General features: G+C 38.3%; 1 protein-coding gene across 4 annotated transcripts; it reads right to left on the reverse strand.

Annotated features, from left to right (window-relative positions):
- Nucleotides 1-287: 287 nt before the first annotated feature.
- Nucleotides 288-27,968, reverse strand: LOC306998603 (uncharacterized protein). 4 transcript variants are annotated; one of them, XM_079612813.1, is made up of 13 exons: nt 27,847-27,968; nt 27,338-27,664; nt 25,473-25,778; nt 5,147-5,192; nt 4,811-4,869; nt 4,158-4,194; nt 3,993-4,070; nt 3,772-3,869; nt 3,207-3,256; nt 3,084-3,131; nt 2,944-3,003; nt 2,699-2,764; nt 288-1,579 (listed from the first exon to the last, which is right to left on the reverse strand). In XM_079612813.1, the coding sequence occupies exons 1-12, from the start codon at nt 27,890-27,892 to the stop codon at nt 2,705-2,707; spliced, it is 1,215 nt and encodes a 404-aa protein (XP_079468939.1). In that variant the 5' UTR covers nt 27,893-27,968; the 3' UTR covers nt 288-1,579; nt 2,699-2,704. The 4 variants fall into 4 exon arrangements, with proteins under 4 accessions (XP_079468939.1, XP_079468941.1, XP_079468940.1 ...); XM_079612815.1 differs by lacking the exons at nt 25,473-25,778; nt 27,338-27,664; nt 27,847-27,968 and adding exons at nt 5,270-5,578; nt 10,754-11,077; nt 11,253-11,354 and having other exon boundaries at nt 4,158-4,191; XM_079612814.1 differs by lacking the exons at nt 25,473-25,778; nt 27,338-27,664; nt 27,847-27,968 and adding exons at nt 5,270-5,578; nt 10,754-11,077; nt 11,253-11,354 and having other exon boundaries at nt 5,147-5,195.
- Between the last annotated feature and the right edge of the window lie 11 nt (nt 27,969-27,979).

Genomic DNA, 27,979 nt, shown 5'->3' on the forward strand with positions numbered 1-27,979 from the left:
AAAAGACTGATCAAACACGGTTTATTTAACTGGTCAGGTTCATATAGAGGACAAGCATTTGTTAGTGCATTAAACAGATTATTAAAGGGTACAACCTTTTTATGTTGAAAGACAAACTGGAAGTTTGTTTCCTGGATTAAAAAGATCCAAAAGACAAGTAACTCTAAATAGCCCTCCTTCACTGACTATATACAGTAAAACCCAAAATAAAGCCGAAAAGAGCAAAGGGAAGCATTTTTTATCCCTCACTGTTTTTCCAACCTTGCTTTTTTTTTTTTTTTTTTTTTACATCATCCCACTCTTTCAATAAAAACACAGTCATTCCTTCAACAGCCACAGAAAGCACAAGTTGACTAAACACAGCAAATATCTTCACCCCTCTTTCTCCGCAGGAACATCACAATCTGAGGGGTTTTAAGGCTTCTCATCATTACCCTGAAACACCTGATCATCTCAACACACACCATTAGCCCATTACAGGGCTGTAGATCCCAAACAGAACCAGATGAGGGAGACAGAGACTCTACAGACTACATTTTGCACATATACAGCACCGTAGAACAAACACTCAAATAATGCCTGATTTACAGGTATATCCCCAATAAAAATCATCATTAAACTGCTAAACTATGCTGGTCCGTGGTCAGTAACAATATAAATACAACATATGATACACACAAGACCTTTAACCTATTTAATGTATGCATAATTGCAGAAAATGACAGAGAACCGGCGCTGCATGGTATCTATAGCATCTAAAGGCAGATTAAAGAGTTAGTTCATGAGATTAATCTGAGAGCTTTCTGTTCCTTCATCGACACCCAACGCAACTACCACTTCAATAAAACTGAGATTAAACCACTGGAGTCACATGGATTACTTTTAATGATGTCTTTACTACCTTTCTGGGGCTTGAAAGTGATAGTTGCTGTCAATGGAGGGTCAGAAAGTTCTCAGATTTCATTAAAAAAAGCTTCATTTGTGTTCCCGAAGATGAGCGAAAGTCTAACGGGTTTGGAACGACATGAGAGTGAGAAATGAATGACAGAATTTTTCATTTTTAGGGGAACTATCCCATCAGAATAAAAGTTTCACATCAGAACTAAAAGAAAAAAAAAGAAAACATCACTGAGATGTTAAAAAGTTACAATGAGAACATCACACATGAGATGATTGTTGAACAGGTCAAGGCATCACGAATGATACATTACTTGGTTTTAAAAATTGTTGATATAAATTTGAGCAGATGAAGAGGTACATGGTAAAACTGTAGATAAATTCACCATCAGATGGCGTCACACATACAGGACAAGTGTGTATCACGCTATATGAGCAATTTACAGAGCATTTAATGTCCATAGCCTATTTATTGTGCAAAACAAATAAACTAAAAAGTAAAATAACAGTTTTTTTAAATTAACTAATTTAATTACTACTAACAAAATTTGCATTTCTGTAAGCCTACAATTTATCTAAGCCTAATTTGGACTTTAAAGAAAAATGAAGGTTTCATCTCTTTCTAAAGATTGATGTGTCGCTTTTGTCCTTCATTTGGTCAAGAATCCGTTCTGGGATGTACCTGTGATGTAAGATGCAGAGAAATGAAATGCAAGACTGGAATTAATATTTATTTTGTTTCAACTATAAAAGCAAACTATATATACACACACACACACACATTCATCTTATTATTCATCTTAAATTATGTATCATTCGAAAGCTTAAACTACGGTGGCTGAGAGGGCTCAGCGTGCTGCAACTGAAGAAAACACATGCAAATAGAAAAAAACACCAGCAAATAGAAAAAAACATCAGTTCGACATCACAATTTGCTAGTGTTTTTTCTATTTGCATGTGTTTTTTTCAGTTGCAGCCGTTGAGTGACCTCAGTATTAATCTTGTTCAAATCAGACATTGCCTTACGATGAAAATGGTAGTTTAAATCCGTTTAGTAGTGAGCTCTTCCCTCTAGTGGATGCTGTCACTTTCATTTTTCATTGCACAAAATTGACTGCACTATTTTACAATCAAAACGTTTTTTAATAAACAACAACAACAACAACATATGGTTGGAAAGGTCTGAGACTGAAGGTACCATATTTGCTGACTTTTTTGGGATAAAAGTGATATTGGGGCAAATATTTATTAATTTGTGAGAGAATGCATACTAAAGGCAAGTCAAGTCACCTTCATTTATATAGCGCTTTTTACAATACAGGTTGTTTCAAAACAGCTTTACAGAGATAACAGGAAAATAATGCAACACAGTTTTTTCTAGATGTGGGTGTCACATCAATATTTTGTGGAAGTTTATCATGTGTTCCTGTTGCCTGAGAATTATAATATAGACTTTTGATCCTTCATCTTACACGTGTTTACAACAAACAGTGACACTTGGTGCGTGGCTATTTTTAGTAGGCCTATCGACCATAAACCAAATCTCAAGAACCTCAATTTTTACATCAACTTAAAGTTGGACCACAACTTGGTTAGACACGTGGCTTTGATTTTATAGCAATTTCAGAGTCCAATTTTTTTTTGTGAAATATATAATTTTGCATAAAATAAGTTAAGTACAGAACATTTTCTTTACAGTAAAGTAAAGTCACTTTTTTTAAGTGTTTTTACTTCACTTCTACATATGCTCATAACGTCATTAAGAAGGAGAAGGGTGTGTGTGGATATGATATGAACTCACAGCCTTTCAAGGTTTTTTCACAGAGCTGTAGATCACGTCGCCCTCTGGATCCACTGAAGATAAAGCCTGTGAATAAGCATGATCAGCTTTAAGAGTTCTGTATCACAACCTTTAGTGTGTCATTTCTGTGCTACAAATGTCACATGACCGAAATGCAAAAATAGTGATCATTTACAGAGGCATGGGAAGAAGGGGAGGGGGAGCTGGGGGAGCAGTCATTCAGAGCATTCAAAGACGACACTTACTGCCTTATGAAAGTTTACAGAACTGTAAATCACCGGACAGTCGTCCACCGAGGAAGAAGACTGTGAAGAAACACAATTGATGATCATTAATTTTCAGTCATCATCTCAGGAAACGTGTACAGAGAGGACTGATGACGTACAGTAGCGGCTTCTGGACTCATGGATGTCATCTGGTTTCCAGAGGCCGTCTGCATCAAACACAAACACAGATTTAGATTATTTTCTGAAGATTTCTGAATTCCATCAGTATGTAAAATACTTACTGTAGTACTGGTGGTGTTACAATGTTCTTCTTCTCTAATGTGATCTCTCTCTGTCAGAGTGAGATATGAAGATTAAATATCATAATATGTTCCAATCTTTCCATTGCACAAAATGTTCTTTATAGTGGAAAAAAGTTCTTTCGTTTTTAAAAGTGCTCTTCACACTAAGAACAAAATGGTTATTTTAAGAACGGTTCACTGAAAGGTTCTTTGGGGAACCAAAAATGTTCTTCTATGGTATTGTTGTGAAAATTTTTTTTTTTTTTTTTACCTTTATTTTTAAGATTATACAATTAAAGTTGACCGTGTTTATGGATGACATATACAAAAGGTACAAAATACTTGATTTGGATTGGTCAGTCGTATCATTTTGTTGTCAAATGTATGTGTATCATGATCCAAAACTGTAAATTTTACCCAGTTTTTGTCTATTTCTTCTCACATACTGTATGTAACTGTAACTAAAATCTATATATACAGTATATTATGTCCATTTATTGATTTATTTGTTAAGTAGCTGTAAATAATCCTGTCAGTCCTCCAGAAGTATAAAGAGAAAACTCACCCGGCTTCTTCCTCCGCCTCCAGGTTACTATTACAACCAGAGAAACGAGCAGGAACAGCACAAGCGTCGCTACAAGACTCATGAGAGTCACATCATGCCTGTGGTGATGGAGAGACATATTTGTGTTTATCATACAGAACCATTCTCACTTTTATTGTGCAGAAAGTTCCTCTGTTAAAGCTTTGTTTCTAATTTAGCAAATTAATTCATTGATTACATGCCTGTTCTGCTCATCCTTGCGCTGTATTTCTGTATTATTAGTCTCTGAGTCTGATGTTAGAGCTGGATGGGTTTCATCTCTGCAATTAAAAATAAACATTACATTACTATGGTGGCATGCAATAGCTTGGTATCAGTTATGACTGAATAACAATGTTCTCACTTACATGTGTGTCTCAGGTCTAACAGTAATCATAACTGCTGCTAAAAACAGGGAAAGTTTTTAGTGTTATCAGATTGTTATCATTAATGAAAGAAGCTGTTTGTTTCCACCACATAAGGGAAAAAATAATGCTTTGGTAAATCATAATAATTATGACATAAAAAGTTGACTTTATGACTTTTTCCTTATAATTTAGACTTATGTCATGATTTTTTATATTATTCATTATTCATACTTTTTAATGTCCTAATTTTTATTTTATAATTCTGACTATCTCAGCTTTTTCTGTCATAATTACTTCTATCTCATAATTTAGACTTTTGTCATAATAATGACTTTTTATGTATAATTTCAGCTTTTTGTGTCACAATTATGACTTTTTATCTAATAATTTAGACTATCATAATTATGACTTTTTATGTCATAAATTCTACTTTTATGTCATAATTATGAATTACTAAAGCATGATTTTTTCGTGTGCGGCTGAAATTGGCTTCCATTTTATGCGGTGCATCTAAACAACAATTGTCTCGGGAGAATTTTACATGTTTTTTTTTCTGATGGGTAAATTATTTTACACGTCATATCATAATTAGTTAAAAATGTAATTAAATTAAAAATATTTGATCTGATTAACCCAGTTCAGCGGCTCCTTACTGTTTATTATTTCATTCACACTTGTAGGATTTCTGTTTGCAGACGTCTGAGTTGTGTACCTGCAAAACAATGTAAAAAGAGAAAGACAAACATGTTCACTCAAAAATCAAAGAACAATCGAATCTCATCATTCCAAACCTGTGTGACTTTCTTTCTTCTGTGGAAAACAAAAACAATGTAGGCTCTTCTGCACTTCTTTCCTCAAAAAAGACCCAATCTTTCCAGATAGTGAACAAATCGTTTAGACCAGTTTTGGGAACAGGATCAACAGGTTTTCAGGCTGCAAAAGTATTTAGATGCATTTGATTCTTTTAAATGGTCAAAAAGTACACCTACTTGTCTGTCTCGGGGTCAGATGGTGTAGTTGTTGGAATATGTGTCACTGCTTGACAGGAGAAAAACATTAATATATTTTTATATCTGAGCCATTTGTATAGCTGAACTGATTTGTGATCTTACCAGGTTTGGGTTCATTGACAGTGAGTTGAACAGGAGTCTGCAGATCTCCTACTGAGCACAAGTACCATCCAGAATCACCGAGTCTCAGTCCAGTCATCAACACAGTGAAGCTACTTCTCCCATCATCACTGATCTGGACTGATGAACTCTGGGATGTGTCAGTCCTCCCCACTGTGTAACAGCCCTTATCTTTATATCTGCACCACTGTTTTTTCCCCCCCTTATATCCAGAACTGTAGAAACACTGGACACGGACATTATCACCTTCATGTCCAGATACACTGCTGCTCTTCACAGACACACCAGGAGCTGAAAACAGTCAAAAAGACGATAGGATTTGTCCATCAATTGTCTTATTGTCTATAAAATGTAAATATCTAAATTCCCTTGATATTGTGAAGTGTTTACTACTACAGTTGTGACAGCCCGATCTCATCCCAAGGCGTCATATACTGACGCTTTGACAAATCGTCTACATCCAACGCACATGGCACCCTTTAGCGTCAATATGAGACGCAGATAGAAATGGGCCAGAAGGCGCCTCCTAGCGGTCTAACCCTAATCCTACCCCAGACCTAAACCCAACCATAACTGTGCGTGTCATATTGACGCTAAAGGGTGCCATGTGCGTTGGATGTAGACGATTTGTCACAAGTGTCAGTATATGACGCCCTAGGATGAGAATGCGTTGGTTGTGAACACTTTATTCAATACCAGTTCTATTTTTAAACAATTACGGAACCAAATAACGTTGATGTGCAGGGAACAAATACTCTGACAGCGGCTGAATTCGAAATAACATAATTTAATATACCAAATTTTATAAATTAAGGATTAATCCAGAAATGTAAATGCACTGATACATGCACTGCACTGAAGCGATATCACTGATACCTCTTAACTGCTTTTTTAGTCTACATTCAGCGCAATCCAGAACGACTCTTATGAGACTGTTCTTTTCAGTGCATTAAACATTAGGTTACAGACCAGTCCAACTCCCGAACGAATGACTCTTACGAGTCGGTTCTTTTTAGTAAGTTAAAAGGCTTGTTCATCTAGAAGTGGCGCTGCATAGAGGGTTTTCACTACACGTCATCAATCCGGAAGTCGGCCATTTTGGAAGCACTGAACGTAAACAATTTACTGAACGAAAAACAATCCGATTATCTTTGTATCCGATTGGAATATGATCTAAAATGATGTCCACACTGTTCAGATCCGATGTGTGTGTCCATGCAGCTCTTTGGCAATATGGCAATGACGTTGCGTTGATGGGGGGGTTTGCATTTGCAATAGAGATGTTGTCTTATTTAAATTTTAAAACATGGAAATGTGTATCCGCTGCGCTGGACTAACTTTACTGCGTCTTGAGCCCGCGGCAGAACTGTTGGAGGCTGTTATGTACAGCTTTTTTTCCGCGCTCTTGTCTACGCCGGTTTCAAAATAGGTTTAAAAAATAATCATTTTCTGCTCGTCCGGCCCTTTGCAACAACACAGCATTGTTTTGGCAGCGGCTTTCAGCATATTTCCAATATAACAACGTCTGACGTTTACATTTTATGTGGCGTGAGAGTCACATACCACACAAAATCCGATCAGAGCGATCAGACTGAAGCTGATGTCCTGATATGTGATTTGAATAGGATTTCAAACCACATATGGATGTAGCTTGAAACGGATTTCATGTGATTTTTTGGACTGACAATCTGAACGTAGCCTATAAGAAATAGAAGGAAGAATTACAGTAAGGGTTAGAGAAGCTAATGTTAGCTCGTTTATTAACTTTGTCAAAATTTTGCGCTCTTTCCTGCTTACTAAGTCTCTTCTCTATATGATTTTGCAGCTTCCACATGTTTTTTCCGTGGTTTATTAGTGTAACGTGTTCAGTAGTAGGGGAGAACCGGGGCGAAAGTAACGCGGGACGAAAGTAACAAAGCGATTTTCTCAGAGCCCTCACTATATTAGCATTTCAAGCTATGACAGCACGTTCAGTACGCAACCGGACGGAGCTGCCGAATATCACGTGATTTCGTCATCGTTTCCCGCGGTTATTTCCGGAAAGCTGTTTTCGAGTACGATAAGTAAATACTGAAGCGGTACTTTTTTTTAAATTACAAGTTGTGTTTTTCGTTTCATGTGTCACACAGTAATGATCAATCTACAGGTTATTTAGTGCTGTAACACATCCTGAAGTTTGCCTTGTCAGAGTTTTTCAGTATAAAAGTAAATTGGGTTTAAATGTCAGGAGTTCCTGTCGGGACGAAAGTAACACTTGTTACTTTTGTCCCGCTACAGTGAAACAAGTGTTTCTTTTGTCCCTCTGCTAATGTGGTGACTTTCTGTGTGTTGCAGCATTCATTAAAACATGTTTATGTCATAGTATACCAACAGAATATGACAGATGTTTATGAGAGGGCGTTTAAAGCTTAAGTCACATTTGAATCAGCTGATTTCTGTGTCACTATTTATTTTCACTCAATCTGTTTCCATTTACCTAGTCACATTTAGGTTTTAGCCATACCTTATAGCTTTTCCACCTCCACCTATGAAGTTGCAGGGTTTCCATCCAGATGTTTTTATGCACATTTTAAATGTATGCATAAAAACAGCTGGATGGAAATATGACTATTGTTATGTTGAAAATTGATATTATGCTAATTTAATTTAATTTTCATATTTTTCATGTTGAAAAAACATTTTATAAAATGCATTGACATTGCCAATACAAAAATATTCTAAACAATTCAAGTTTGTACTGTTTTGTTACTTTTGAAACATTTGATGAAACTGTTAATTTACATTTTCATTAAAAAAAATAATAAATTTGGCAAAGATAAAGGCCAAAATATGTTTGCATGTTTGATGTTACATGTTAACAAGGTCATACTCAAGTATATTTAGGCTAATAAAAAACAACAACAAGAGGAACACAAAAAATCTACCTTGTATATTGTTGTGTTACTTTTGACCCACCTGTGTGTTACTTTCGTCCTGTAAGGACCACCCATTGGCCCAACGACGGAATCCAACGGGGTGGGCGAAGGGATAATGCGTGTATATCTTTCCAGCGCTCCAGTGAAGTTCACTTAATTTATTAGAATTTAGTTTGAATATTACTTTAGCTCTACGCTTAATCTGACTCCAGTTTCAAGTGATAATCAAATTTAGATTGTGTTTCTTATTAGAAAATAGTCATAAATATTGATTATGAATTAATTTAGATCTTTGGTTATTCAGAGTTTCTTATCTTTCATTTATTTATTCATTATGGACCCAATGCCGCACAGAGATCACGTCGGCCACGTCGTGTTTCTCACGGACACAAAACTTGTCAGTTCTGAAGTTAGTCAGAGGATGTAGGGTTAGCTAATACCTCTTAAGTCGGTTGCCTACTGCTCACTCATACAAAAGAGTGTAGTTGATTTTAGCCATTTCCATACAACTTGCTAAATCAGTAATAGACAGAAATCAAAAGGTCTTCAAGATGACGTGCCTACTGCTCCATTCATACATGCGCCTTTAGTTTGACCTATCCTGCAAGATTTGCGGTAGCACCAGCCTCCTATAATCTACTAAAATAATGATTTCAGAAAACTTCAGAATAAATCAAGATGTAACATTTATTTGTCAGGTATAAATGTATCATGCCAATTACACAAGTAATTAAAAGCCAATTCAGAAATAATAGATGCATGACATAAATTTCTCAAAGATGACTCTAAAAGTAAGCAATGCATTCCTGACAGAGACACACAGAGGTGTGTGAGTGTTTTCCAACGGGAGAACACTGGCACAGCACTGTATGGGGGTTTTCCTGGTTACAGGATCCCAAAGACAGCTCTGTTACCTAGCCTTAAATACCCAGACCAGAACAAAAGGGTTGTGCCAATATTTTCAGAGTTTGTTTTGGGTCAGTTCCTGTACCCCAGGGGGTAGCACCTGGTCTCGGGGGAGTGGGGAGATATCTTGAAGAGACATCACCCAAAGAGGAACACAGGATTCTCCTAAGTTCTTAATCTTTCTAATATTACCAATGACTGCAATGAAATTAAGACCATTTTACCAATCGCACTGAGACATCTAAAATGATACCAAACATGAAAAGGAAAAACAATAGGTTTACAAGATACATCATATGTGATATATAGGCATTCTTAGTGAACTTTTGGTGACTTGACTCGGGGGGAGAGGGGGATGCAGAGATAAGGGAAAAGTGTTTGGACAGGACAATGTCCTATGCTCTGTCTTTGCGATCTTCTGTCCAGGGTGCGTTTTATGGCTATATTGCAGGGTGAGTTTTATTTTAACAGGAAAATCAGTTCTTACAGTCCCAACTGACGGGGTCGAAAGTAACATGAGCAGTCTTAAGTTCAAAGTGAAATTATTCTGAAGTCATTCTACATTTTTACAAAATACCACCTGGTATTGATAGACCACACTTGTGAGTGACTGAGCACAGCAAAAATATATCTCTGTCTAAACCATCATCTTTTAAAATTATGTTTTTCTGAAAAATGGTACTTTCGCCCCTGCTCTCCCCTACATACACAGTGCAATCCATGCTGTTGTTTACATCTGAGTGCCTCCATGATGGCCGCCCAGAACGTGACGTTGGTGAAAACCCTCTATAGACCGATCGGTGTATGACATGAATGTAGGCTGCAGCGAGAGCTATTAGGAGCAGACGACACTGTATGCTTTTGAATCGCTCTCGCGGTACTTTGATGTCATACACCGTATGTGCAGCGCCGCTTCAAGCCGAACAAGCCTAAAAACAGCAGAACCAAAGTTGTCCGATTCCCAAATGGTTCTTTTTGCTGCATCTTGCGACCAAAGAACTTGCAACCATAGCTGGCTAACAATGTTTTTGGTAAACGCACCGATTCTCGATAAACGCTCCGATTCTCGAACCAATTACTCTTATGAGTCTGTTCTTTAGTGCGTCAAAAACATAGAGCACAAGAATAGCTCGACTCCTGAACAAATGACTGCTAGAAATCAGTTATTTTTTATGAATCTAAACCATTCTGCGTTGAGAGACTTTTCCGATTCCCAAAACAATGATTCTTACAAGCCAGTTCTTAGTGGATCAAAACACCATTCCAGCGGTTTCTGATTCTGATTCACTTACTAAACTCCAAGGAACCGGAATCGTTTAGAGGAATCAGAATCAGAACAATTAGCGTTATTTAGACAGTTAATGTCAGTTAAATATCAACAATTACAAATAGTTGGTGTCACATGGGTTCTTCATTAGTCACCGCCTGCAGTTAACATGTTCTCCTTTTTCAGTTCTTTTTACTTGTGCGTACAGATAGGCTATATCTATCACACTAATCCAACAACAACTCTAACCTTTTACATTTTTTATAACGTTACTTATAGCTTCATTATTTCATATTTATATAATAGCCTAATCTATTTTAATAAAATGCATTGTCATGTTTCTCAGAAAAAAAGGTCATTTGGAAAGAAGTTTTTTACCTGATTGTACCGTCAGATACAAATAATAACCGGCGTCTACGGTGCGTTCGTCACCAATCTCCACAGCGCACCAGTACCATCCAGATTCTGACGTCTCCAGTGTGTCCCATCGCACTGTAAAAATACTCTGGTCTGGATAATCAGTGATGGAATATTTTCCTGTCTTTCCTGTATGTGCCATTATCCAGCAAGAGCTCCATGGTGTCCCCCAACACAGATATTTTTGTTTTTTTATATATTGTTTATCATACACACATGGAATAATGCCAGATGATCCAGATTTCACTGCTATATTAAGTTTCAGTGCATTAACTCCAGCACCACCTGTAGTCAAGAATAAATGTAGGGGAGAAAACATAAAACACTCACAAACTGCACATGATGTATCAATTATAACTTAAAGAATTCAAGTAAAACCATTTTAACAATTTAACAACAGACAATCGAGACAATGGTTTAGCAATGCTTTTGAAACATAATCATTATATATATTTTTTACCTGAGATGTAAAGTAAAATCCCAGAGAGAATGAGAAGGTAACTCATGTCTATAGCGGAGTGTGTGTGTGTGAGAGGAGCTGGTCACTTCTTGAACTGTCTCTGTTTCCTCCGGTTTCCGTTTCTGAGCAGAAATATCGCCTGAAACCATAAGCGTCAGCAAGTGCTAAAAGTAGCAGCAGCAAACTCAAACTAACCACAACACAGCAACAATCAACATTTTACTTATGGCTAATTTGATTTGTGAACAGGTTAAAGCATGTCAAAAGATAGCAGTTGTACAATCTGAATAAGCAAATTATCTTCAATTTGATAAAAAAAACAAAAACAACATTTATTAACATTTAATACTAAATAAAACCCACAATTACTGAACAAAATGTTACATTGTTCAAGCCGCCATTTTGACAAAACTGTGAAAGTGATTAACACAAGCTGTTTAATTGTTATTTTGTTCTTAAATCATGAGGGGTTGGTTTAAAATAATTTTAAACAAGCAAATCTGATTAACAAAATAAATCCATGTACAAAATCTAAACGGTCAAGGTTTCAAATATTACAACAAAAATATTTCAAAACACAAATTCATACCAAAAAAATATATTGCAACCATCCCCAGTCTCTCATATTTCCTTAAAATAATTCCCAATGTATATTAAAAATGTATTCAAGAATATTTAAAAAAATGTGCTGTGGCATGCTGAACCTCTGCTGAAAAATTAATAATGTGTGAATCTGCTCTGTGGCTGTTAGTCAGAAACCAGCCATAAAAACACACAAGTAAAGAAGCAACACATAAACATTCATGCTGAGACTCTGCTCAACTGACACCGTTCATCACATGGACATCAGCAACAGACCACAGTGTGATATAGGCTAGGATATCATTGGTGGTGGTTGAGGAGAGATCCCCTGATATGATTGTAAAGCGATTTGGGTGTACAGTACATATGAAAGCACTATATAAATGCCCCATTCTATTCTATTCTATTCTATTCTATTCTATTCTATTCTATTCTATTCTATAGGCAGACACAAAACACCTGTCTCTGTTGACTGCCATTAAAAAGTAAAAAGAAGTGTATATCTGAATAAAGAGAGACCAGCCGAGAGACCGGGGATTGATGTAACATTTTTGAGTTTTTATAAGGCAGTGCGTTCAAAATGTGATTTAGGAACTAGTTACAAGTGTCAGCTGAATTATATGGCTGTTATTTTTGCAGCACAAACAGAAAATGTGTGGCTTAGTTTCAAACGAGGATTTTTATCCGAGAATGAAACAGAACCATCAGTTTCTTAGTTCAAAGCACCTTGATAAAGGGGTCTACTTCTTGTAATAAACCTCTGTTTAGTTAGTTAATTGTACGATACTTGCAATGCCTTAGCCCTTGAACAAGTGTGTGGATGCAGGCTCAGGATAAAGACTTGATGCTTCCGTGAGTCAATGGTGTTGAAGTTGCAATAAATTTCTTCCACGTTAAATGAAGAAATGATGATGAATGTAACAAGGACAGATGTTATGGGAAGAAGGAGACGGGAACCGGCAGACATTCAAATATTTTCGTCCTACTCGCCACATACCCACATCGCCCCTCACAGGTCGGGTGTACTCCCGAGACTGTGCTCTACTCCCCCCCCCACCCTCCCTCCGGGGGGGGGGGGGGGGGGGGACCGATCACGGTGGCCTCCGCACGTGGGGGTATGGACAGACGAGGCGAGAGAAAGGACACTGAATCATGGAGCGACAGAGAAAAAAATAATTATTGGTCCAGTTCCCACAACGCGCTGCCATCTGGTCCTCCATCAGCTGGGCGATCTTCTCTGCAGTGCCTGGCGGTGGCGCTGGATAGCGCTCGGTGGACGGCTCGACACTCCTCCGGCGCCTGGTGGACGGCGACGGCTCCTCTGTGTTCGGACAGTCGGCAGGAGTCCCCCGTTCCCTGCTCCTCCCCGTATGGCGGACGACAGCAGGCTCCGGCCCCGGGCAAACGGTGGCGACTCCTACACTCCCTCACGGACCGCAGACGCCCCTCCAGCACACAGGCGGCCGGCAGCGAGCTCGACCGTCCCTCTGGAAACTCATTCCAGCGCACCCCCTCGAGCGTCCATGGCGAGGGGTCTTTGACAGCGCGTTCCTCCTCCTTCTTCCCGGGTTTCGGCACCAGTGTAACGAGGACAGATGTTATGGGAAGAAGGAGGCGGGAACCGACGGACATTCAAATATTTTAATGACAAAATAAAACCAATACAAAATGAAAGTATAGGCCAGCAGCCCCTCGCGGACGACTGCTGGCCACACAAAACAGAAACAAAACACAACATAAAATCAGGCCTGTTCCTCTCTCTATCTCCACTGTCGTCGGTGCGTCGCGCAGGGTTCGCTCATCAGTAATCACGCCACCGGCCTCGTGCCGTCCTCCCATGGCCCTCGACCTAGTCCTGCTCTCCTCAATGAACTTGCGATTTTAGTTTGACTCTGTTATGGTTGATGAAGTTACACGTCTTAATGTGTTGAGGCCTGTGTCTTGATGTGCTGTGCCAGCTCTGGGGCCGGGTGAGATCCCACTCGAACAGCAGCCAGAAGACGCAGAGAAGAGGAAAGGAGAGCGGTCACTCCGACAGTGGCCTTTAACGGTGGGATCAGCAGTTTTTGAAAAACACTTTTGAAAACTGTGTCGGACCTGAGGACCAAAACACACTTTTAACCAATCAGCAGTAAGGGGCGTGTCTACTAATGATGGGGAGGAGAGAGCGGTCAGTGCACACAGCACAGAATTTGGCCGAACGGCTACAGAAAAAGAGAAATGGCAGATTAAAAAAACAAAAGAGGAAAATGTCTGTGGACCTTAAAATTAAAAAGAAGGCTAACGATCAGGCAAGAGGTAGAACTTGTGTTAATATCGGAGAAGCTTAGGAGAGAACTCAAGGAGCGGGAAGGCCTAACTTCAGATGCTGCGTTTGCTTTATTTCCTCTCGATAGGTGAGTAACATTGTTTAGCTTTGTTTCAGACCTAATATATGCTATTGCTTGAATATGCTCTTGTGTCATCTTTGCTTGTTTTCTTATTTGCGGTCTTATTGTCGTTCGCTTCAGCTAAGAAAAAGACATTAATTTCACCATAAGTATATAACCTCCACTGTCCGTTTTAACATGTGCACACGCTCTATATCATCTTTGTCTAAGCGTTTGTGCGCGTCAACATTCCGACCTCTGCCTCCTCGTGTGCCGGGTGTTTAGCGTCGTTATCCATCGTATTCTGGTATTTTCTGGTACAATTTGTCCCCATAACATAGGGAATACCTGTTCAAAGAATCCCATTTCAAAGAAGGCTAGATATGAACTCGCCTATAGATCCATTTACAGTCTGTATAACGTTTTTTTTTTTCTTGATCCTCACATCTTCGTATGGGTCCTTTTGCAAACATAAATTTGACCTAATGTGTTTATATCTGTGGATCTGTTAGATGTTCATGTAAAGCAAGCAGCAAAAAAAAAAAGAAAAAAGTGTTGTGATAGTTAGTCCTCTCCTGTTCCTGTGTTATTCTCACTGTTGGTGTTAGTAATGACACCTCTCTATGTGGACCTTATCATTTATTAACCCGTGTAACCCAAAAGAGGGAAACAAACTGAGTCTTGTATCAATCGCTTTGGCTTAATTCTCAAATGAGAATTTTTTTTCTCAAAACAGTAAGTTCAGATCTCTGAACAATTACTTTTCTTGTTCATGTCAGATTTAAAATTATTTAGCATTTAAGCAAATTGAACACGTTTTGACGTGTGAAAAAGTACAAAATATACAGTATAATAGTGTAAAAAAAGACAATCTCATTTCAATAGACAAAGGCAGTTATGAACTCGCCTAATAGATTATATATTAGTCCGTATAATGTTTTTTCTTGACAGCTCAAGACTGGCGGCTAGTGACCCTGGTACGCCTCCTCTCACCGTAAGAGTTGTCTGGCCGGGGCCCTCCTTCTGCATTAGGCTAATAAAGCGGGTTGCAGGCCCGATGCCTCCTCAAACGGCCTAGGTTGAGCTGACTCCTCTTGATACTAGAGTAGAAGCGATATGCTGCGTTAAATTTCTCTAGCGGTGTTTGGCACAGACAAATAAACAGCGCTGCAGGGTATTTCTTCAGAAGGCTTCCCCTGTGGTTGTCACCTGGGCATTGTCAGGCTTCCTCTCGCTTAGAGAGTGACAAGCACTGTATGCTGAAGCCGCCTCTCTAGAGCTATGGTTGTAACATTATAGCCTGTGGTCTTCTAGAACAGACTCTCCTGTGAAAGCTCCTTGGTTTTGACCATTAAGTCGCGGGGTGGAATGGTTCGGCCTCATCTATGGATTTTCTTCCTGTCGAGGCCTCTACTCCTCCAAAGCTCAGACAGTGGCCTGTCCTGACACTCAGACAGTGACCTGTCCTGGAGCTAGAGTCAAATTATTGTTCAGGTCTCTACCCTCGAGTGCTCGTCTCAGGTCAGGCGGATGTCGCCGGCCTTAAACAAAGGAGGGATTTTCTAAAGAAAGCTTCGCTCCCAGGGGCGTCGCTTTTTCTGGTGAGAGGGTTCAACACCAACACTTTTTCTGCAGTTTTGCACAAACGCCTTACTACAGTCGCTCCTCCCGTTTCTCTGGCCGCTCTGAGTCTGCGCTCGCTGCGGCTGCCTCCACTCCCTCTCAAACGTGTGACCGGCTAATGATTGGCTGTTCTCCCTTAAGTCCCGCCTCCCTTGGTGTGTTAGATTTATCAGTCATCTCGTGCTGAAGTTATCTCGTGCTCAGGCGGGAACTTATGGTCCAGGTACTTTGAATGAGTGTTTATGCTTTCGAGGTTTTTAAATAAGCTTGAAATGTGTTTGGGAAGATGTTCTGTTTGTTTTGTTTTCGGTAGCCTATTATATTTAATTTTTTAGACTAATGCTAATTATTAATTGGGATATAGCAGCTAGCTAAATTCGGTCACCTACAGAACGTCACGTCGCGCCGGATTGTGCCGAGTGTGTGATGCTCTCATACTTGTCTCTTTATAAAAGCTTCTGTTAAATAAGACATATACATTTAAATTTATAGGCTATATGGACACACGCACACACACACACGCGCGCACACGCAAAGAAATTCGGATTTGAAAAGATGCACATGAAAAGATTCGGATCAAAGCAAAGAGCCTTACAGTATAGCATACAACACTTCCCAAAGAAATATGCACAAATATAATGTACAAAACACTGAAACTGAAGGCCTTATTGACCCTTAATTCATAATAATAATATATATATTTGTGCATGGTGTGCTTCATGCATTGTACGAAATACGAACCAGGCAGAACAGAATATACACAAGCATTTCATTTCATCCTCCAAACTATTCAGGCAAGAGTCAGATATGTAATGTAAAAAGCAGACTTGAGAACTTGTTCATTTTCATATATTGTCAATTTCAGGGTGTTACAAACCGCTCAGAGACTTGGGGTGAAGATCCAAACGCAGCTTTATTGGCACAATCCAGAATCATAATCTATATTACAGGCAAAAGGTCAAACACACGGGCAAAGAATCCAAATGGGCAACAGGGCAAAATGCAGAGAATAAAAAAATAAAACAAAAACCAAGACAATGCTCAGAACTACATTGCAACAACATACAAGACTTCACAAAGTAAGAACGAACGAATACACAGGGCTTAAATAGATAAAAGTAAACAAGATAATAACACACATGTGGACGTAATTAGAACATGATTATCCAGACAATGGTTTTTATGTGAAATGTATTTCATGGTGAGATAAAGCAGAATGATGGACTGCCCTCTGGTGGAGATCACGGGCACTCCAGCTGGTGGTTGTGACAAACGGAAAGTGATCACGTGTTAAATGTGTATGTCAAATTATGTCAAATAAATGGATACATTTCTAACATTGGCTGGCCAATATAAGTGCATTTTTGTTACGGTCTTTGACGTTTCATAATAGTTGTACCATTAAAATTTTGCTTTGAAATGGCAGGTTCCACTGGGACAACATACCCCACTATATTGGTCATTGTACAATGATTCTGTAACTTTTATCTTGGGTTATAATTCCAGGCATATTTTTTTACAGCTTTTTTGTCTTAATTCGAATGATTTTCAAAAAATAATTACAAATGTTCACTGATAAAGTCAAAACCATAAAAACATGTCCAAAGTTCAAATCCAAAATTATTCAACGAGCAAATTAAATAATGATGAATGCAAATAAGACTCATTTGTATAAAAGACGGATCAAACACGGTTTATTTAACTGGTCAGGTTCATATAGAGGACAAGCATTTGTTAGTGCATTAAACAGATTATTAAAGGGTACAACCTTTTTATGTTGAAAGACAAACTGGAAGTTTGTTTCCTGGATTAAAAAGATCCAAATGTCTAAATAGCCCTCCTTCACTGACTATATAAAGCCCAAAAGAGCAAAGGGAAGCATTTTTATCCCTCATTGTTTTCCAACCTTGCTTCTTTTTTTTCAACATCATCCCACTTTTTCAATAAAAACACAGTAATTCCTTCAACAGACACACAACGTTGACTAAACAAATATCTTCACCCCTCCTTCTCCTCCAGGAACATCACAATCTGAGGGGTTTTAAGGCTTCTCATCATTATCCTGAAACACCTGATCATCTCAACACACACCATTAGCCCATTACAGGGCTGTAGATCCCAAACAGAACCAGATGAGAGAGACAGAGACTCTACAGACTACATTTTGCACGTATACACCACACTAGAACAAAACACTCAAATAATGCCTGAATTACAGGTATATACCAAATAAAAATCATCATTAAACTGCTAAACTATGGTCTGTACCAATATACATTTACATACATTTATGCATTTGGCAGACGCTTTTATCCAAAGCGACTTACATTGCATTATCCTATACATTTATACATGTTATGTGCAATCCCCTGGGGTCGAACCCACATCTTGCGTTGTTAACGTATTGCTCTTACCACTGAGCTACAGGAAAGCCATCTTGTGTGTATCATATAATTAGACCATTAAACCTATTTATGCATAAAAATGACAGAGAACTAGTGCTGCATGGTATCTACAGCATCTAAAGGCAGATATTAAAGAGTTAGTTCTGAGGTTAAAGGGCACCTATTATGGAATTTTGAAATTTACCTTTCATGTAGTGTGTAACATAGATCTAAGTGAACAAAAACATCCTGCAAAGTTTGAAATATGAAAGTGCACCGTATATAAAGTTATTGTCTTTCAAAAGTAAGAGTCGGCTCGGAGTCATTTTTATGAATCGTTAGAAGACCGAAGCTTTTTCTCTGACTAGATGACATCAACTTGTCAAGTTATTTGAATACGATACGCCCACTTATTGCGCTCCAAGGCCAGCAGGGAAACATCATGGCGACGAGACGCTGTGTTCTGAAGTGCGACTCAAAAGCCAACTTTTTTCATCTGCCCAAGGAGGAGCATTTGAAGACTAAGTGGCTACAATTCATATATACAACTATACCACAGAAGTATAGTCCGAGCCTTATGCTTTGCTCGCGCCATTTTGAAGACGATTGCTTTTTAAATGCACTCAAACTTGGATTCGCGAGCCGGCTGATATTGAAGGAAGGTTCAGTTCCAAGTGTATTTGCATCAGCTTCCTCCTCCATATCACAACCTGTAAGTGTTATTAATAATTGTTGCTTTTATGTTTTATGTAGCATGCTTAATAATTATTTTGTTTGTTGTGTAAGCACCGTTTAGCTTCTAGGTCTTCAATGGCAATTGTATTGAGATATGTGAAGAGTTTGTCGTTGTTTTCGGAGTTGTCTTAAATAATAGAGCAGGGACGTGCACAGGGGGGTTGCTCAGGTTGCCCGGGCAACTGCCCAAATGCCCTTTTCGACTCACGTTGCCCTTCCGAGAAAGAGAAAAAAAAAAAAAAAAATTTGTTCGATGGATGCAGAATTTCACGTGGACATAGATTTAAAAAAAATAATACAAATAAGAGTAATACCTCGTAGTAACGTAACTGCATTTTTTTTTGTAAAAACGTTGTGTTTATGCATCGGGCTAATGCAAACAAAGACTGATTGTGCTTTTACATTTTGAACTCTGGGCTATGCTCGCTAACATATTAAATTCTTTATCTTATTTTTAGTTTTTTACTACAAACTACAAAGCAGTGGACTATAATCATTATTATAATACAATTTAATTGATAAAAGCATCATTGTACTCCGTGTTAAACAATAAGTATTATCTCTGTAAACACTGCTGGGTCATCTGACCAATCGCAGATTAGCGTCGCGCAAAGGAGGGGTTTGGAAAAACGAGTCGTTGAACGAATCATTTGGGAGTCGGTGAGCAAATCAGGTAAAAATAAATGCATATTATACGAAAACAAAAGTGTTTTTTGACATTGGATGCACGTAAACCTGTTGTTGGGGACTCCCTAAACAACATTAGGAACATTTTAAATGTCATAATAGGTGCCCTTTAATCTGAGAGCTTTCTGTCCCTCCATCGACAGTCAACGCAACTACCGCTTCAATAAAACTGAGGTTAAAGGAACACTCCACTTTTTTTGGAAATAGGCTCATTAACTCCCCTAGAGTTAAACAGTTTTACAGTTTTCGAATCCATTCAGCCGATCTTCGGGTCTGGCGGTAACACTGTTAGCATAGCTTAGCATAGATCATTGAATCTGATTAGACCGTTAGCATCTCTCTCAAAAAAACTTGATTCTTCTGTAGTTACATCTAACACAGTCTCCACAGTCTCACCCCAAAACATCACATACTGACGGGTTTTGACCATACGGCAACATACGACGAAAAGGGTACCCCTATAACGTCCATGTGTGACGATTCGGGTATGGTTGGGTTTAGGTATGCGTTAGGGTACCGCTAGGAGGCGCTGCTGGTGCGCTTATGTCTGCGTCTCATATTGACGTTATAGGGGTACCCTTTTCGTCGTATGTTGACGTATGGTCAAGACCCGTCAGTATATGACGTTTTGGGGTGAGACCGGACTGTTACATCGTGTACTAAGACCGACAGAAAATGAAAAGTTGTGATTTTCTAGGCCAATATGACTAGGAACTAAACTCTAGCTGAACTATAGTATATTTGTATACTGTACAATCTGTATACTCTATCCCCTTACACACCCCTATCCCTAAACCCATCACAGGAAACATTCTGCATTTTTACATTTTTAATAAAACATGTTTTTTATGTTTTTTAAGCTATTTGAATTATGAGGACTCATGAAATGTTCACAGAGCACGAGCACACACACACACACACACACACACACACACACACACACACACACACACACACACACACACACACACACACACACACACACACAGAGGTAGGGCTATATTACCATACATCAAAAAAGAAAAGAAAAAAGCCAGAAGCCTGAAATAAGAGGTTGAAGTTAAATCAGATACAGATGGATTACGCTGTGATAAAGCATTCCTGTTTATTTTTGTTAAATGTTTATTGAAATATAATGTTACATGTAACAAAATGCTTTCTCTGTATTCAGGTTTGACTGTAGTAATAATAATGCAAAAAACGTGTACACTTCAAATGAAAAAGAGGGTGGAAGTTTCATTCTCAGGTCAGGTGTCCAGTCACTTTTGACCGTGAAGAACACAAGTGTAACTCCCAAATGAGGAGCACCCTCACGTAAAAGAAAATCTCCAACTTGTTTTATATTTTTAAAAGCTTAAAGCTACACTGTGTAGGAATTACTCGCATCTAGCGGTGAAATTGTATATGACTACCAACTGAATATTACTTTCTAGCCCCTCCCACTCCGAGGGCGTTTTAACTCCTACGGTGGCCGTATTATTTCAAATCTCCCGGCAGTCGCGAGTAATCTCCCCTCGCATTCGTCACGGTGCCACTGAGAGTAAAAAAGCGAAAGGCGAAGCTTGAATTTCCAGGTATGTCCCTATTTGGCTAATGTATTTTGAAGATGGAGGCGCAACATGGCTTCCGCCATTCGAGCAGATCACCCGTATGTATTATAAATGGCAGATTCTACGCTTACGAGAATACTTGATTAGTTAGTAGCAATTATACATTAATGAGCACATATCATTTTGAAAGAATAAAGTCTTTTTTGCTAAGAATCAACTTAAAAAATTACACAGTGTAAAGCGCTTTTCTCTGGTAACGTTTTTTTTTTAATGATTGAACACTGAGTTTTTAGTTTTTAAGGATTTTAAAAAGCTTTATGTGGAAAAACTTTCTCTTACTCGTTTTACATTTCTCCTGTAAGGTCTTAAAATGTATGCATGCCAGGCCTTTGTATTTTAACGGTACGTTGTTTTTAATGTCTTTAAATGTATGTGATTGTGAAAACCTTCTTTAATAAAAATATCCCTTGATCTCATGTTTGTCATTGTTACCCAAAACATTGCTTCACATTTTAAAAGTTTAAAGTACATTGTTTTCATTAAAAAAATATCCTAATTTTCAAACATTTACACTTCAAAAACACACAAACACCCCAAAACAGTCAGAAATTCCTTTGGATGGGGGATAATAAACAGATGTCCAGAATTTGTGATGAGTCGTAAATCAATCCAATTTGACACATAGTGTCTCTCTCTCATGGGCTTCATCTCTGCAATTAAAAATAACATTACTATGTTGACATGTAATAGTTTGGTATCAGTTGCTATGTATGACTGAATAACAATGTTCACACTTACATGTGTGTCTCAGGTCTTTCAGTAATCATAACTGCTGCTAAAAACAGAAACAGGGAAAGTTTTTAGTGTTATCAGAGTGTTATCATTAATAAAAGAAGCTGTTTGTTATGAGAGACCGTTTCCACCACATAAAAACAATTGCAAAATGCTTTGGTAACTCATAATTATGACATGAAAAGTTGACTTTATGTTATAAGTGTGACTTTTATGTCATAATTATGATTTTTCCTTACAATTTAGACTTGTCATAATTTTAATGTTGTAACTTTGATTTACTAAAGCATGATTTTATACTTTTTAATGTCATAATTTAAATTTGTCATAATTTAGACTTTTTATGTAATAATTTTGACTTATGTCACAGTCTAAGCTCATAATTATGACTCATTATTATTACTTATCTCACAATTTCAGCTTTTTATGTCATAATTTATACTTTTGTCATAATTCTGACTAATGTCATCATTTCAGCTTTTTGTGTCACAATTTTTTGTTTCATACTAGACTTTTTATGTCATAAATCCTACTTTATGTTGTAATTATGATTTACTAAAGCATGATTTATTTCTTCGTATGTGGCTGAAATCCGCTTCCATTGTATGCAGTGCATCTAAACAACGATTGTCTCTAGATTATTCTACATTGTCTTTTCTGATTGATAAATGATTTTACAAGTCATATTTATTTATTTATTTATTTATTAACATATCTTTATTGCGAGGATTAACCCCTTGAGATGAAACATCTCGTTTTCAAGGGGGTCCTCCAGTACAGCAAAGCAAAAAAGACCCAAAACAGCAGAGCAAATATCACAATCAAAGACAGCACGACAAAACACAGCAACACACACACACACACCAGCTCACAATGGTCAACCCCACCCCAATATAATTAGTTATTAAACGCATTAACAATATTTAATCCGATTAACCCAGTTTAGCTGCTCCTTACTGTTTATTTCATTCACACTTGTAGGACTTCTGTTGGCAGAAACGGCAGTTGTGTACCTACAAAAAAAAAATGTAAAAGCGAAAGAAAATGATGTTCACTAAAAATGAAAGAACAATCAAGTCATATTCCAAACATGTATGACTTTCTTCTGTGGAACACAAAAGAAGAAACAATGTACTTGTATGCTCTTCTCCTGCACTTCTTTCCTCAAAAAGGATTGGTCCAAATTGTGAACAAATCACTTAGATCAGTGATTCAGGAGATTCAAAAGATCAGAACTATTAATTCATGATCAGACATCGCTTCCTGAATACTCCAGAACGCACAGCAAAAGTGAACGATCAGGGCCCGGTTCCCCAAAACGTTCTTATCGCTAAGTATTTCTTAACCTATTCCTTAACCTCTCTCTTAACGTTATTGCACGATTCCCGACACGTTCGTACGCTAAGTATAACTTCAGTTAGTCACACTTTCGTAAGGTTGGTCTGGACCATTCGTAAGCTCTCTCTCAGCGTTGTTTGAGCTGAAGACGCTAGGCGCCGCCACTGTGCAGCAGTCTTTAGAAATCAGCGCAGCGCAGTACAAGTAAAACTATGGTATGTTGACAATGTTGTGGCAAAACAATGATTTTATGTTATGGACATTTTAAGACTAATAATAAAGTATGTTCGCAATGGATACAGGCCTATTTATGAAGTTGACTTTATTTGGTATCAGAACTAATATGGTGGTAATTAGCCTAGGCTATTTCGTTAAAATCTGGCAAACAATTTGGCTCTAAATGGCTAAGATCTATAAATGGGTAAGCATGGTGGTGTCCAGTAAGCGACCAACTATGGCTAACACAGTCTCACCCCAAAACGTCACATACTGACGGGTCTTGACCATACGGCAACATACGACGAAAAGGGTACCCTTTAACGTCCATGTGTGATGATTCGGGTATGGTTGGGTTTAGGTATGCGTTAGGGTACCGCTAGGAGGCGCTGCTGGTGCGCTTATGTCTGCGTCTCATATTGACGTTATAGGGGTACCCTTTTCGTCGTATGTTGACGTATGGTCAAGACCCGTCAGTATATGACGTTTTGGGGTGAGACCGGGCTGCTATGGCAGCGATCCAACGTGTCCTTGTATTGAATCAAAGACCGACCGCGGAGCCGTTTAGTCCATGTAAAATTTTTTATTCTGCAAAACTTAAGCCCTTTTGACATTTTGCCTGACGTCCTGCCAGGACCTTGGTGTGCATGATCCGCAGGCAGCCATCTTCCTTGCTATGTCGCTCCATAGCTCTTTTTTGTTGCTGTTGCACAAGTTATTCCGAAAGCTGGAAAACAGTGTCACCTTGTGCAAGCTCAACTCGTCCAGCAAAACTTCAAGTTCCTCTGACGAGAAGCTTGGTGCCCTTTTTTTACGTTGCTTCCCCACCATATTCTGTATCTAAATCTCTCTCGCTGTTCATTGTAGATAGGTTACTTTTTATTGAAAACATTAACCAATGGCAATCAATACCGCATTAAACAGAAGTAACTGCAGCTGCTTGCCAATCAATTCTGATTGTAAAGTACCTTACCATTAATATAAAAGTGTATTACATAATTTTTAGAAGTCATTAAACCCATGTCAAGAAGCGGCACAAGTGGCACAACGGGATAAGGAGGGTGGATGATTAGCTAGGGATACCCGGTTCGTCTACCCATCACAACATATCGTGTGAACATATTACTGACAATTTGATAATTTCATTAATATTCTATATTTTACTGATAACTTAAACTATGTTAAAATAAATGTTACTGCACTTTAAAAAATGCTGGGTTGTTTCAACCCAATCTTGGGTAAAATATGGACAAACCCAAACGATGGGTTAAAAATGTAATGTAAAAATTTAACCCAACGGCTGGGTTTGTCCATATTTTACCCAAAATTGGGTTGAAACAACCCAGCATTTTTTAGAGTGTGGAATCATTTGAGGAATGTTTCATTTGCATAGAACGTGTTGTCTTTCTTAACGCCGTAATGCACCTTCGCGTGAAGTGTAAAATCGATTCCTGAGCAATCGATGCCAACTAATTCAGCACCGACTTTGTAACGTCGAACGTAAGAGGCAGCGTGTTAAGAAGCTTCCTAAGGGACACTTCGGGGAACACACTTAGGAACATAAACTACTTTGGTAAGATATATCTTTCGAGTCTTCTTAGCGCGCTAAGAGTGAGCGTTATCGGGGAACCGGGCCCTGACCTTTTTACAACCCTAAGTTGTCAAGGGGTAACATTAACATTTTCTGGCTACAAAAAATTGGGATGTGTTTGATTTAAAAGAATCAAACACATCCAAATTATTTTGTTGCCAAAATCATATGATTCTTTAAATCAAACACATCAAAAATGTCAAATGTCAAAGTACACCTACTTGTCTGTCTCAGGGTCAGATGGTGTCGCTGTTGGAATATGTGTCACTGCTTGAAAGGAGAAAAACATGAAGATATTTTTAGGCCATTAAGAGTGTCACCATTTGTATAGCTGAACTGATTTGTGATCTTACCAGGTTTGGGTTCATTGACAGTGAGTTGAACAAGAACCTGCAGATCTCCTACTGAGCACAAGTACCATCCAGAATCACTGCGTCTCAGTCCAGTCATCAACACAGTGAAGCTTCTCCCATCATCACTGATCTGGACTGATGAACTCTGGGATGTGTCAGTCCTCCCCACTGCGTAACAGCCCTTATCTTTATATCTGCACCAGTGTTTGAGTTTATTCTTATATCCAGAACTGTAGAAACACTGGACACGGACATTATCACCTTCATGTCCAGATACACTGCTGCTCTTCACAGACACATCAGGAGCTGAACACAGTCAAAAAGACGATAGGATTTGTCCATCTTTGCATGGGGCTCGTTTGCACAACAAAACAATAGAGACAATAGACTGAATAGATGCTTATAGATGACAATAAACACAAGTTTGCATTTTAGAGTCTAATCAAAATAAAGTCATGACATGATCTTGAAAAACATTTAACTAAATACAGAGTTTTAGATTTATCACCTTCAGATTTTAAATATAACATGGTCAGACATGTGGCTTTAGCTGCAGATTGATACAGTGCCAACTTCAATTTTATTTTCATGAAGATGTTTCATAAAAAAAAAATTCTAATAACTTTACAAAAAATTTTTTTCATTATGCCAATAATTGATTCTACATTTACAATAAATTGACAGGTGTCCGCTTTCAAGTAAGTAATATCATACTTGTGCTTTTAGTAGGCTACAAAGGGTTCATGAACTGTATCTGTTTCAGTAACGTTATGCCATTTCTGGGGATTTTTCAAAAGTGGCGTTGCAGGCTTGCAGCTTAACAGTTAATAAGACCAGACACTGGAGTGAAGTGTGTTGGTGCTTCCGGTCTAAATAGTACACTATTCGAAAATAGAATTAGTATTCTACATCCCAAATCGTAGTAGCCTATGTTGAAATGAGTGTTCCAAAGATACCCGTCTACTATTTTCGGTCAGAATCCGAAGTGCAGATCGATGCGCACTACGGCTTATATTTCCCACAAACCATCGCGCGTTGGACGAGGATTCGGTTAGAACTACAAACACGAGTGAAAAGTGTTTAAAAACTACAGACATGGAGGACGCGCGAGTCCGGCGGTTATGGTTATGTAGTAGAGAGAGTTTTAGATAAAGGGGTTTGATTAATTATCAGTATCTATCTAACCCGACGAAAATTAATTTATTCAATGTTGTCTACATTATATTGCATCTGCAGCAGCATTGTAAACTTTTGTAAAGATACGTTAAGCCATTAACTTTCAAATGCATCATTACATTCAAATTGCAAACACATGAGGAGAGTCTCCGCAATCCGCTTGAAAAACCCACGACTGGCAGATGACCGTGCTAGCTACTACATTTCTCTCCGAAATGGTAGGAAATTAAATAAGTTTGAATGGAGGATTTTAACTGTGACAAGATGATTGACAGCAGTTTACTGTGACAGGATGCACGCGACAGATAGTCATATCTGTCCGTTAAAGATGTCGAAGTAGTATGTATGTCCCAAAAAGCTTGCCTACTCTTTTGCTACACACTCAAAAGTATGTAGCCTACCTTTTCTTCACAAAAAGAGTAGGCCTACATACTTTTAGGGCGTAGTAAGTAATTGGGACGCGTATACGTTATGTGGCAATGATGAGGGTGATGATAAGGTGCAGATGTGATTGATTGGGAATGACTTGCAGGTGCATGGGAACAGAGGAGAGTGATGGGAGATGTAGTGCAGACAGAGGATGGTGACACAGCTGATCTGTGACAATAACGTTACTTATAGCTTCATTATTTCATATAAATTATATTTTATTCTAATAAAATGCATTGTCAGAAAGAAGTTTTTTTTACCTGATTGTACCGTCAGAATAAAAAAATAACCAGCGTCTAGGGTGTCAAAGTTACCAATCTCCACAGCGCACCAGTAATGTCCAGATTCTGACGTCTCCAGTGTGTCCCATCGCACTGTAAAAATACTCTGGTCTGGATAATCAGTGATGGAATATTTTCCCGTCTTTCCTGTTGCATATCCCATTTTACTGCAAGCGATCCATGGTGTCCCCCAACACAAATATTTGCGGTTTTCTTTATATTGTTTATCATACACACATGGAATAATGCCAGATGATCCAGATTTCACTGCTATATTAAGTTCCAGTGCATTAACTCCAGCACCACCTGTAGTCAAGAATAAATGTAGGGGAGAAAACATAAAACACTCACAAACGGCACATGATGTATGTAGTATAATTAAAACTTAAAGAATTCAAGTTAAACCATTTTAACAATTTAACAACAGACAATCGAGACAACGGTTTAGCGATGCTTTTGAAACATAACTATATATATTTTCTTTTTACCTGAGATGTAAAGTAAAATCCCAGAGAGAATCAGAAGGTAACTCATGTCTATAGCGGAGTGTGTGTGTGTGAGAGGAGCTGGTCACTTCTTGCAGTGTCTCTGTTTCCTCCGGTTTCCGTTTCTGAGCAGAAA

Source organism: Phoxinus phoxinus (genome assembly GCF_949152265.1).
Source record: "Phoxinus phoxinus genome assembly, chromosome: 5".
NCBI lineage: Eukaryota > Metazoa > Chordata > Actinopteri > Cypriniformes > Leuciscidae > Phoxinus > Phoxinus phoxinus.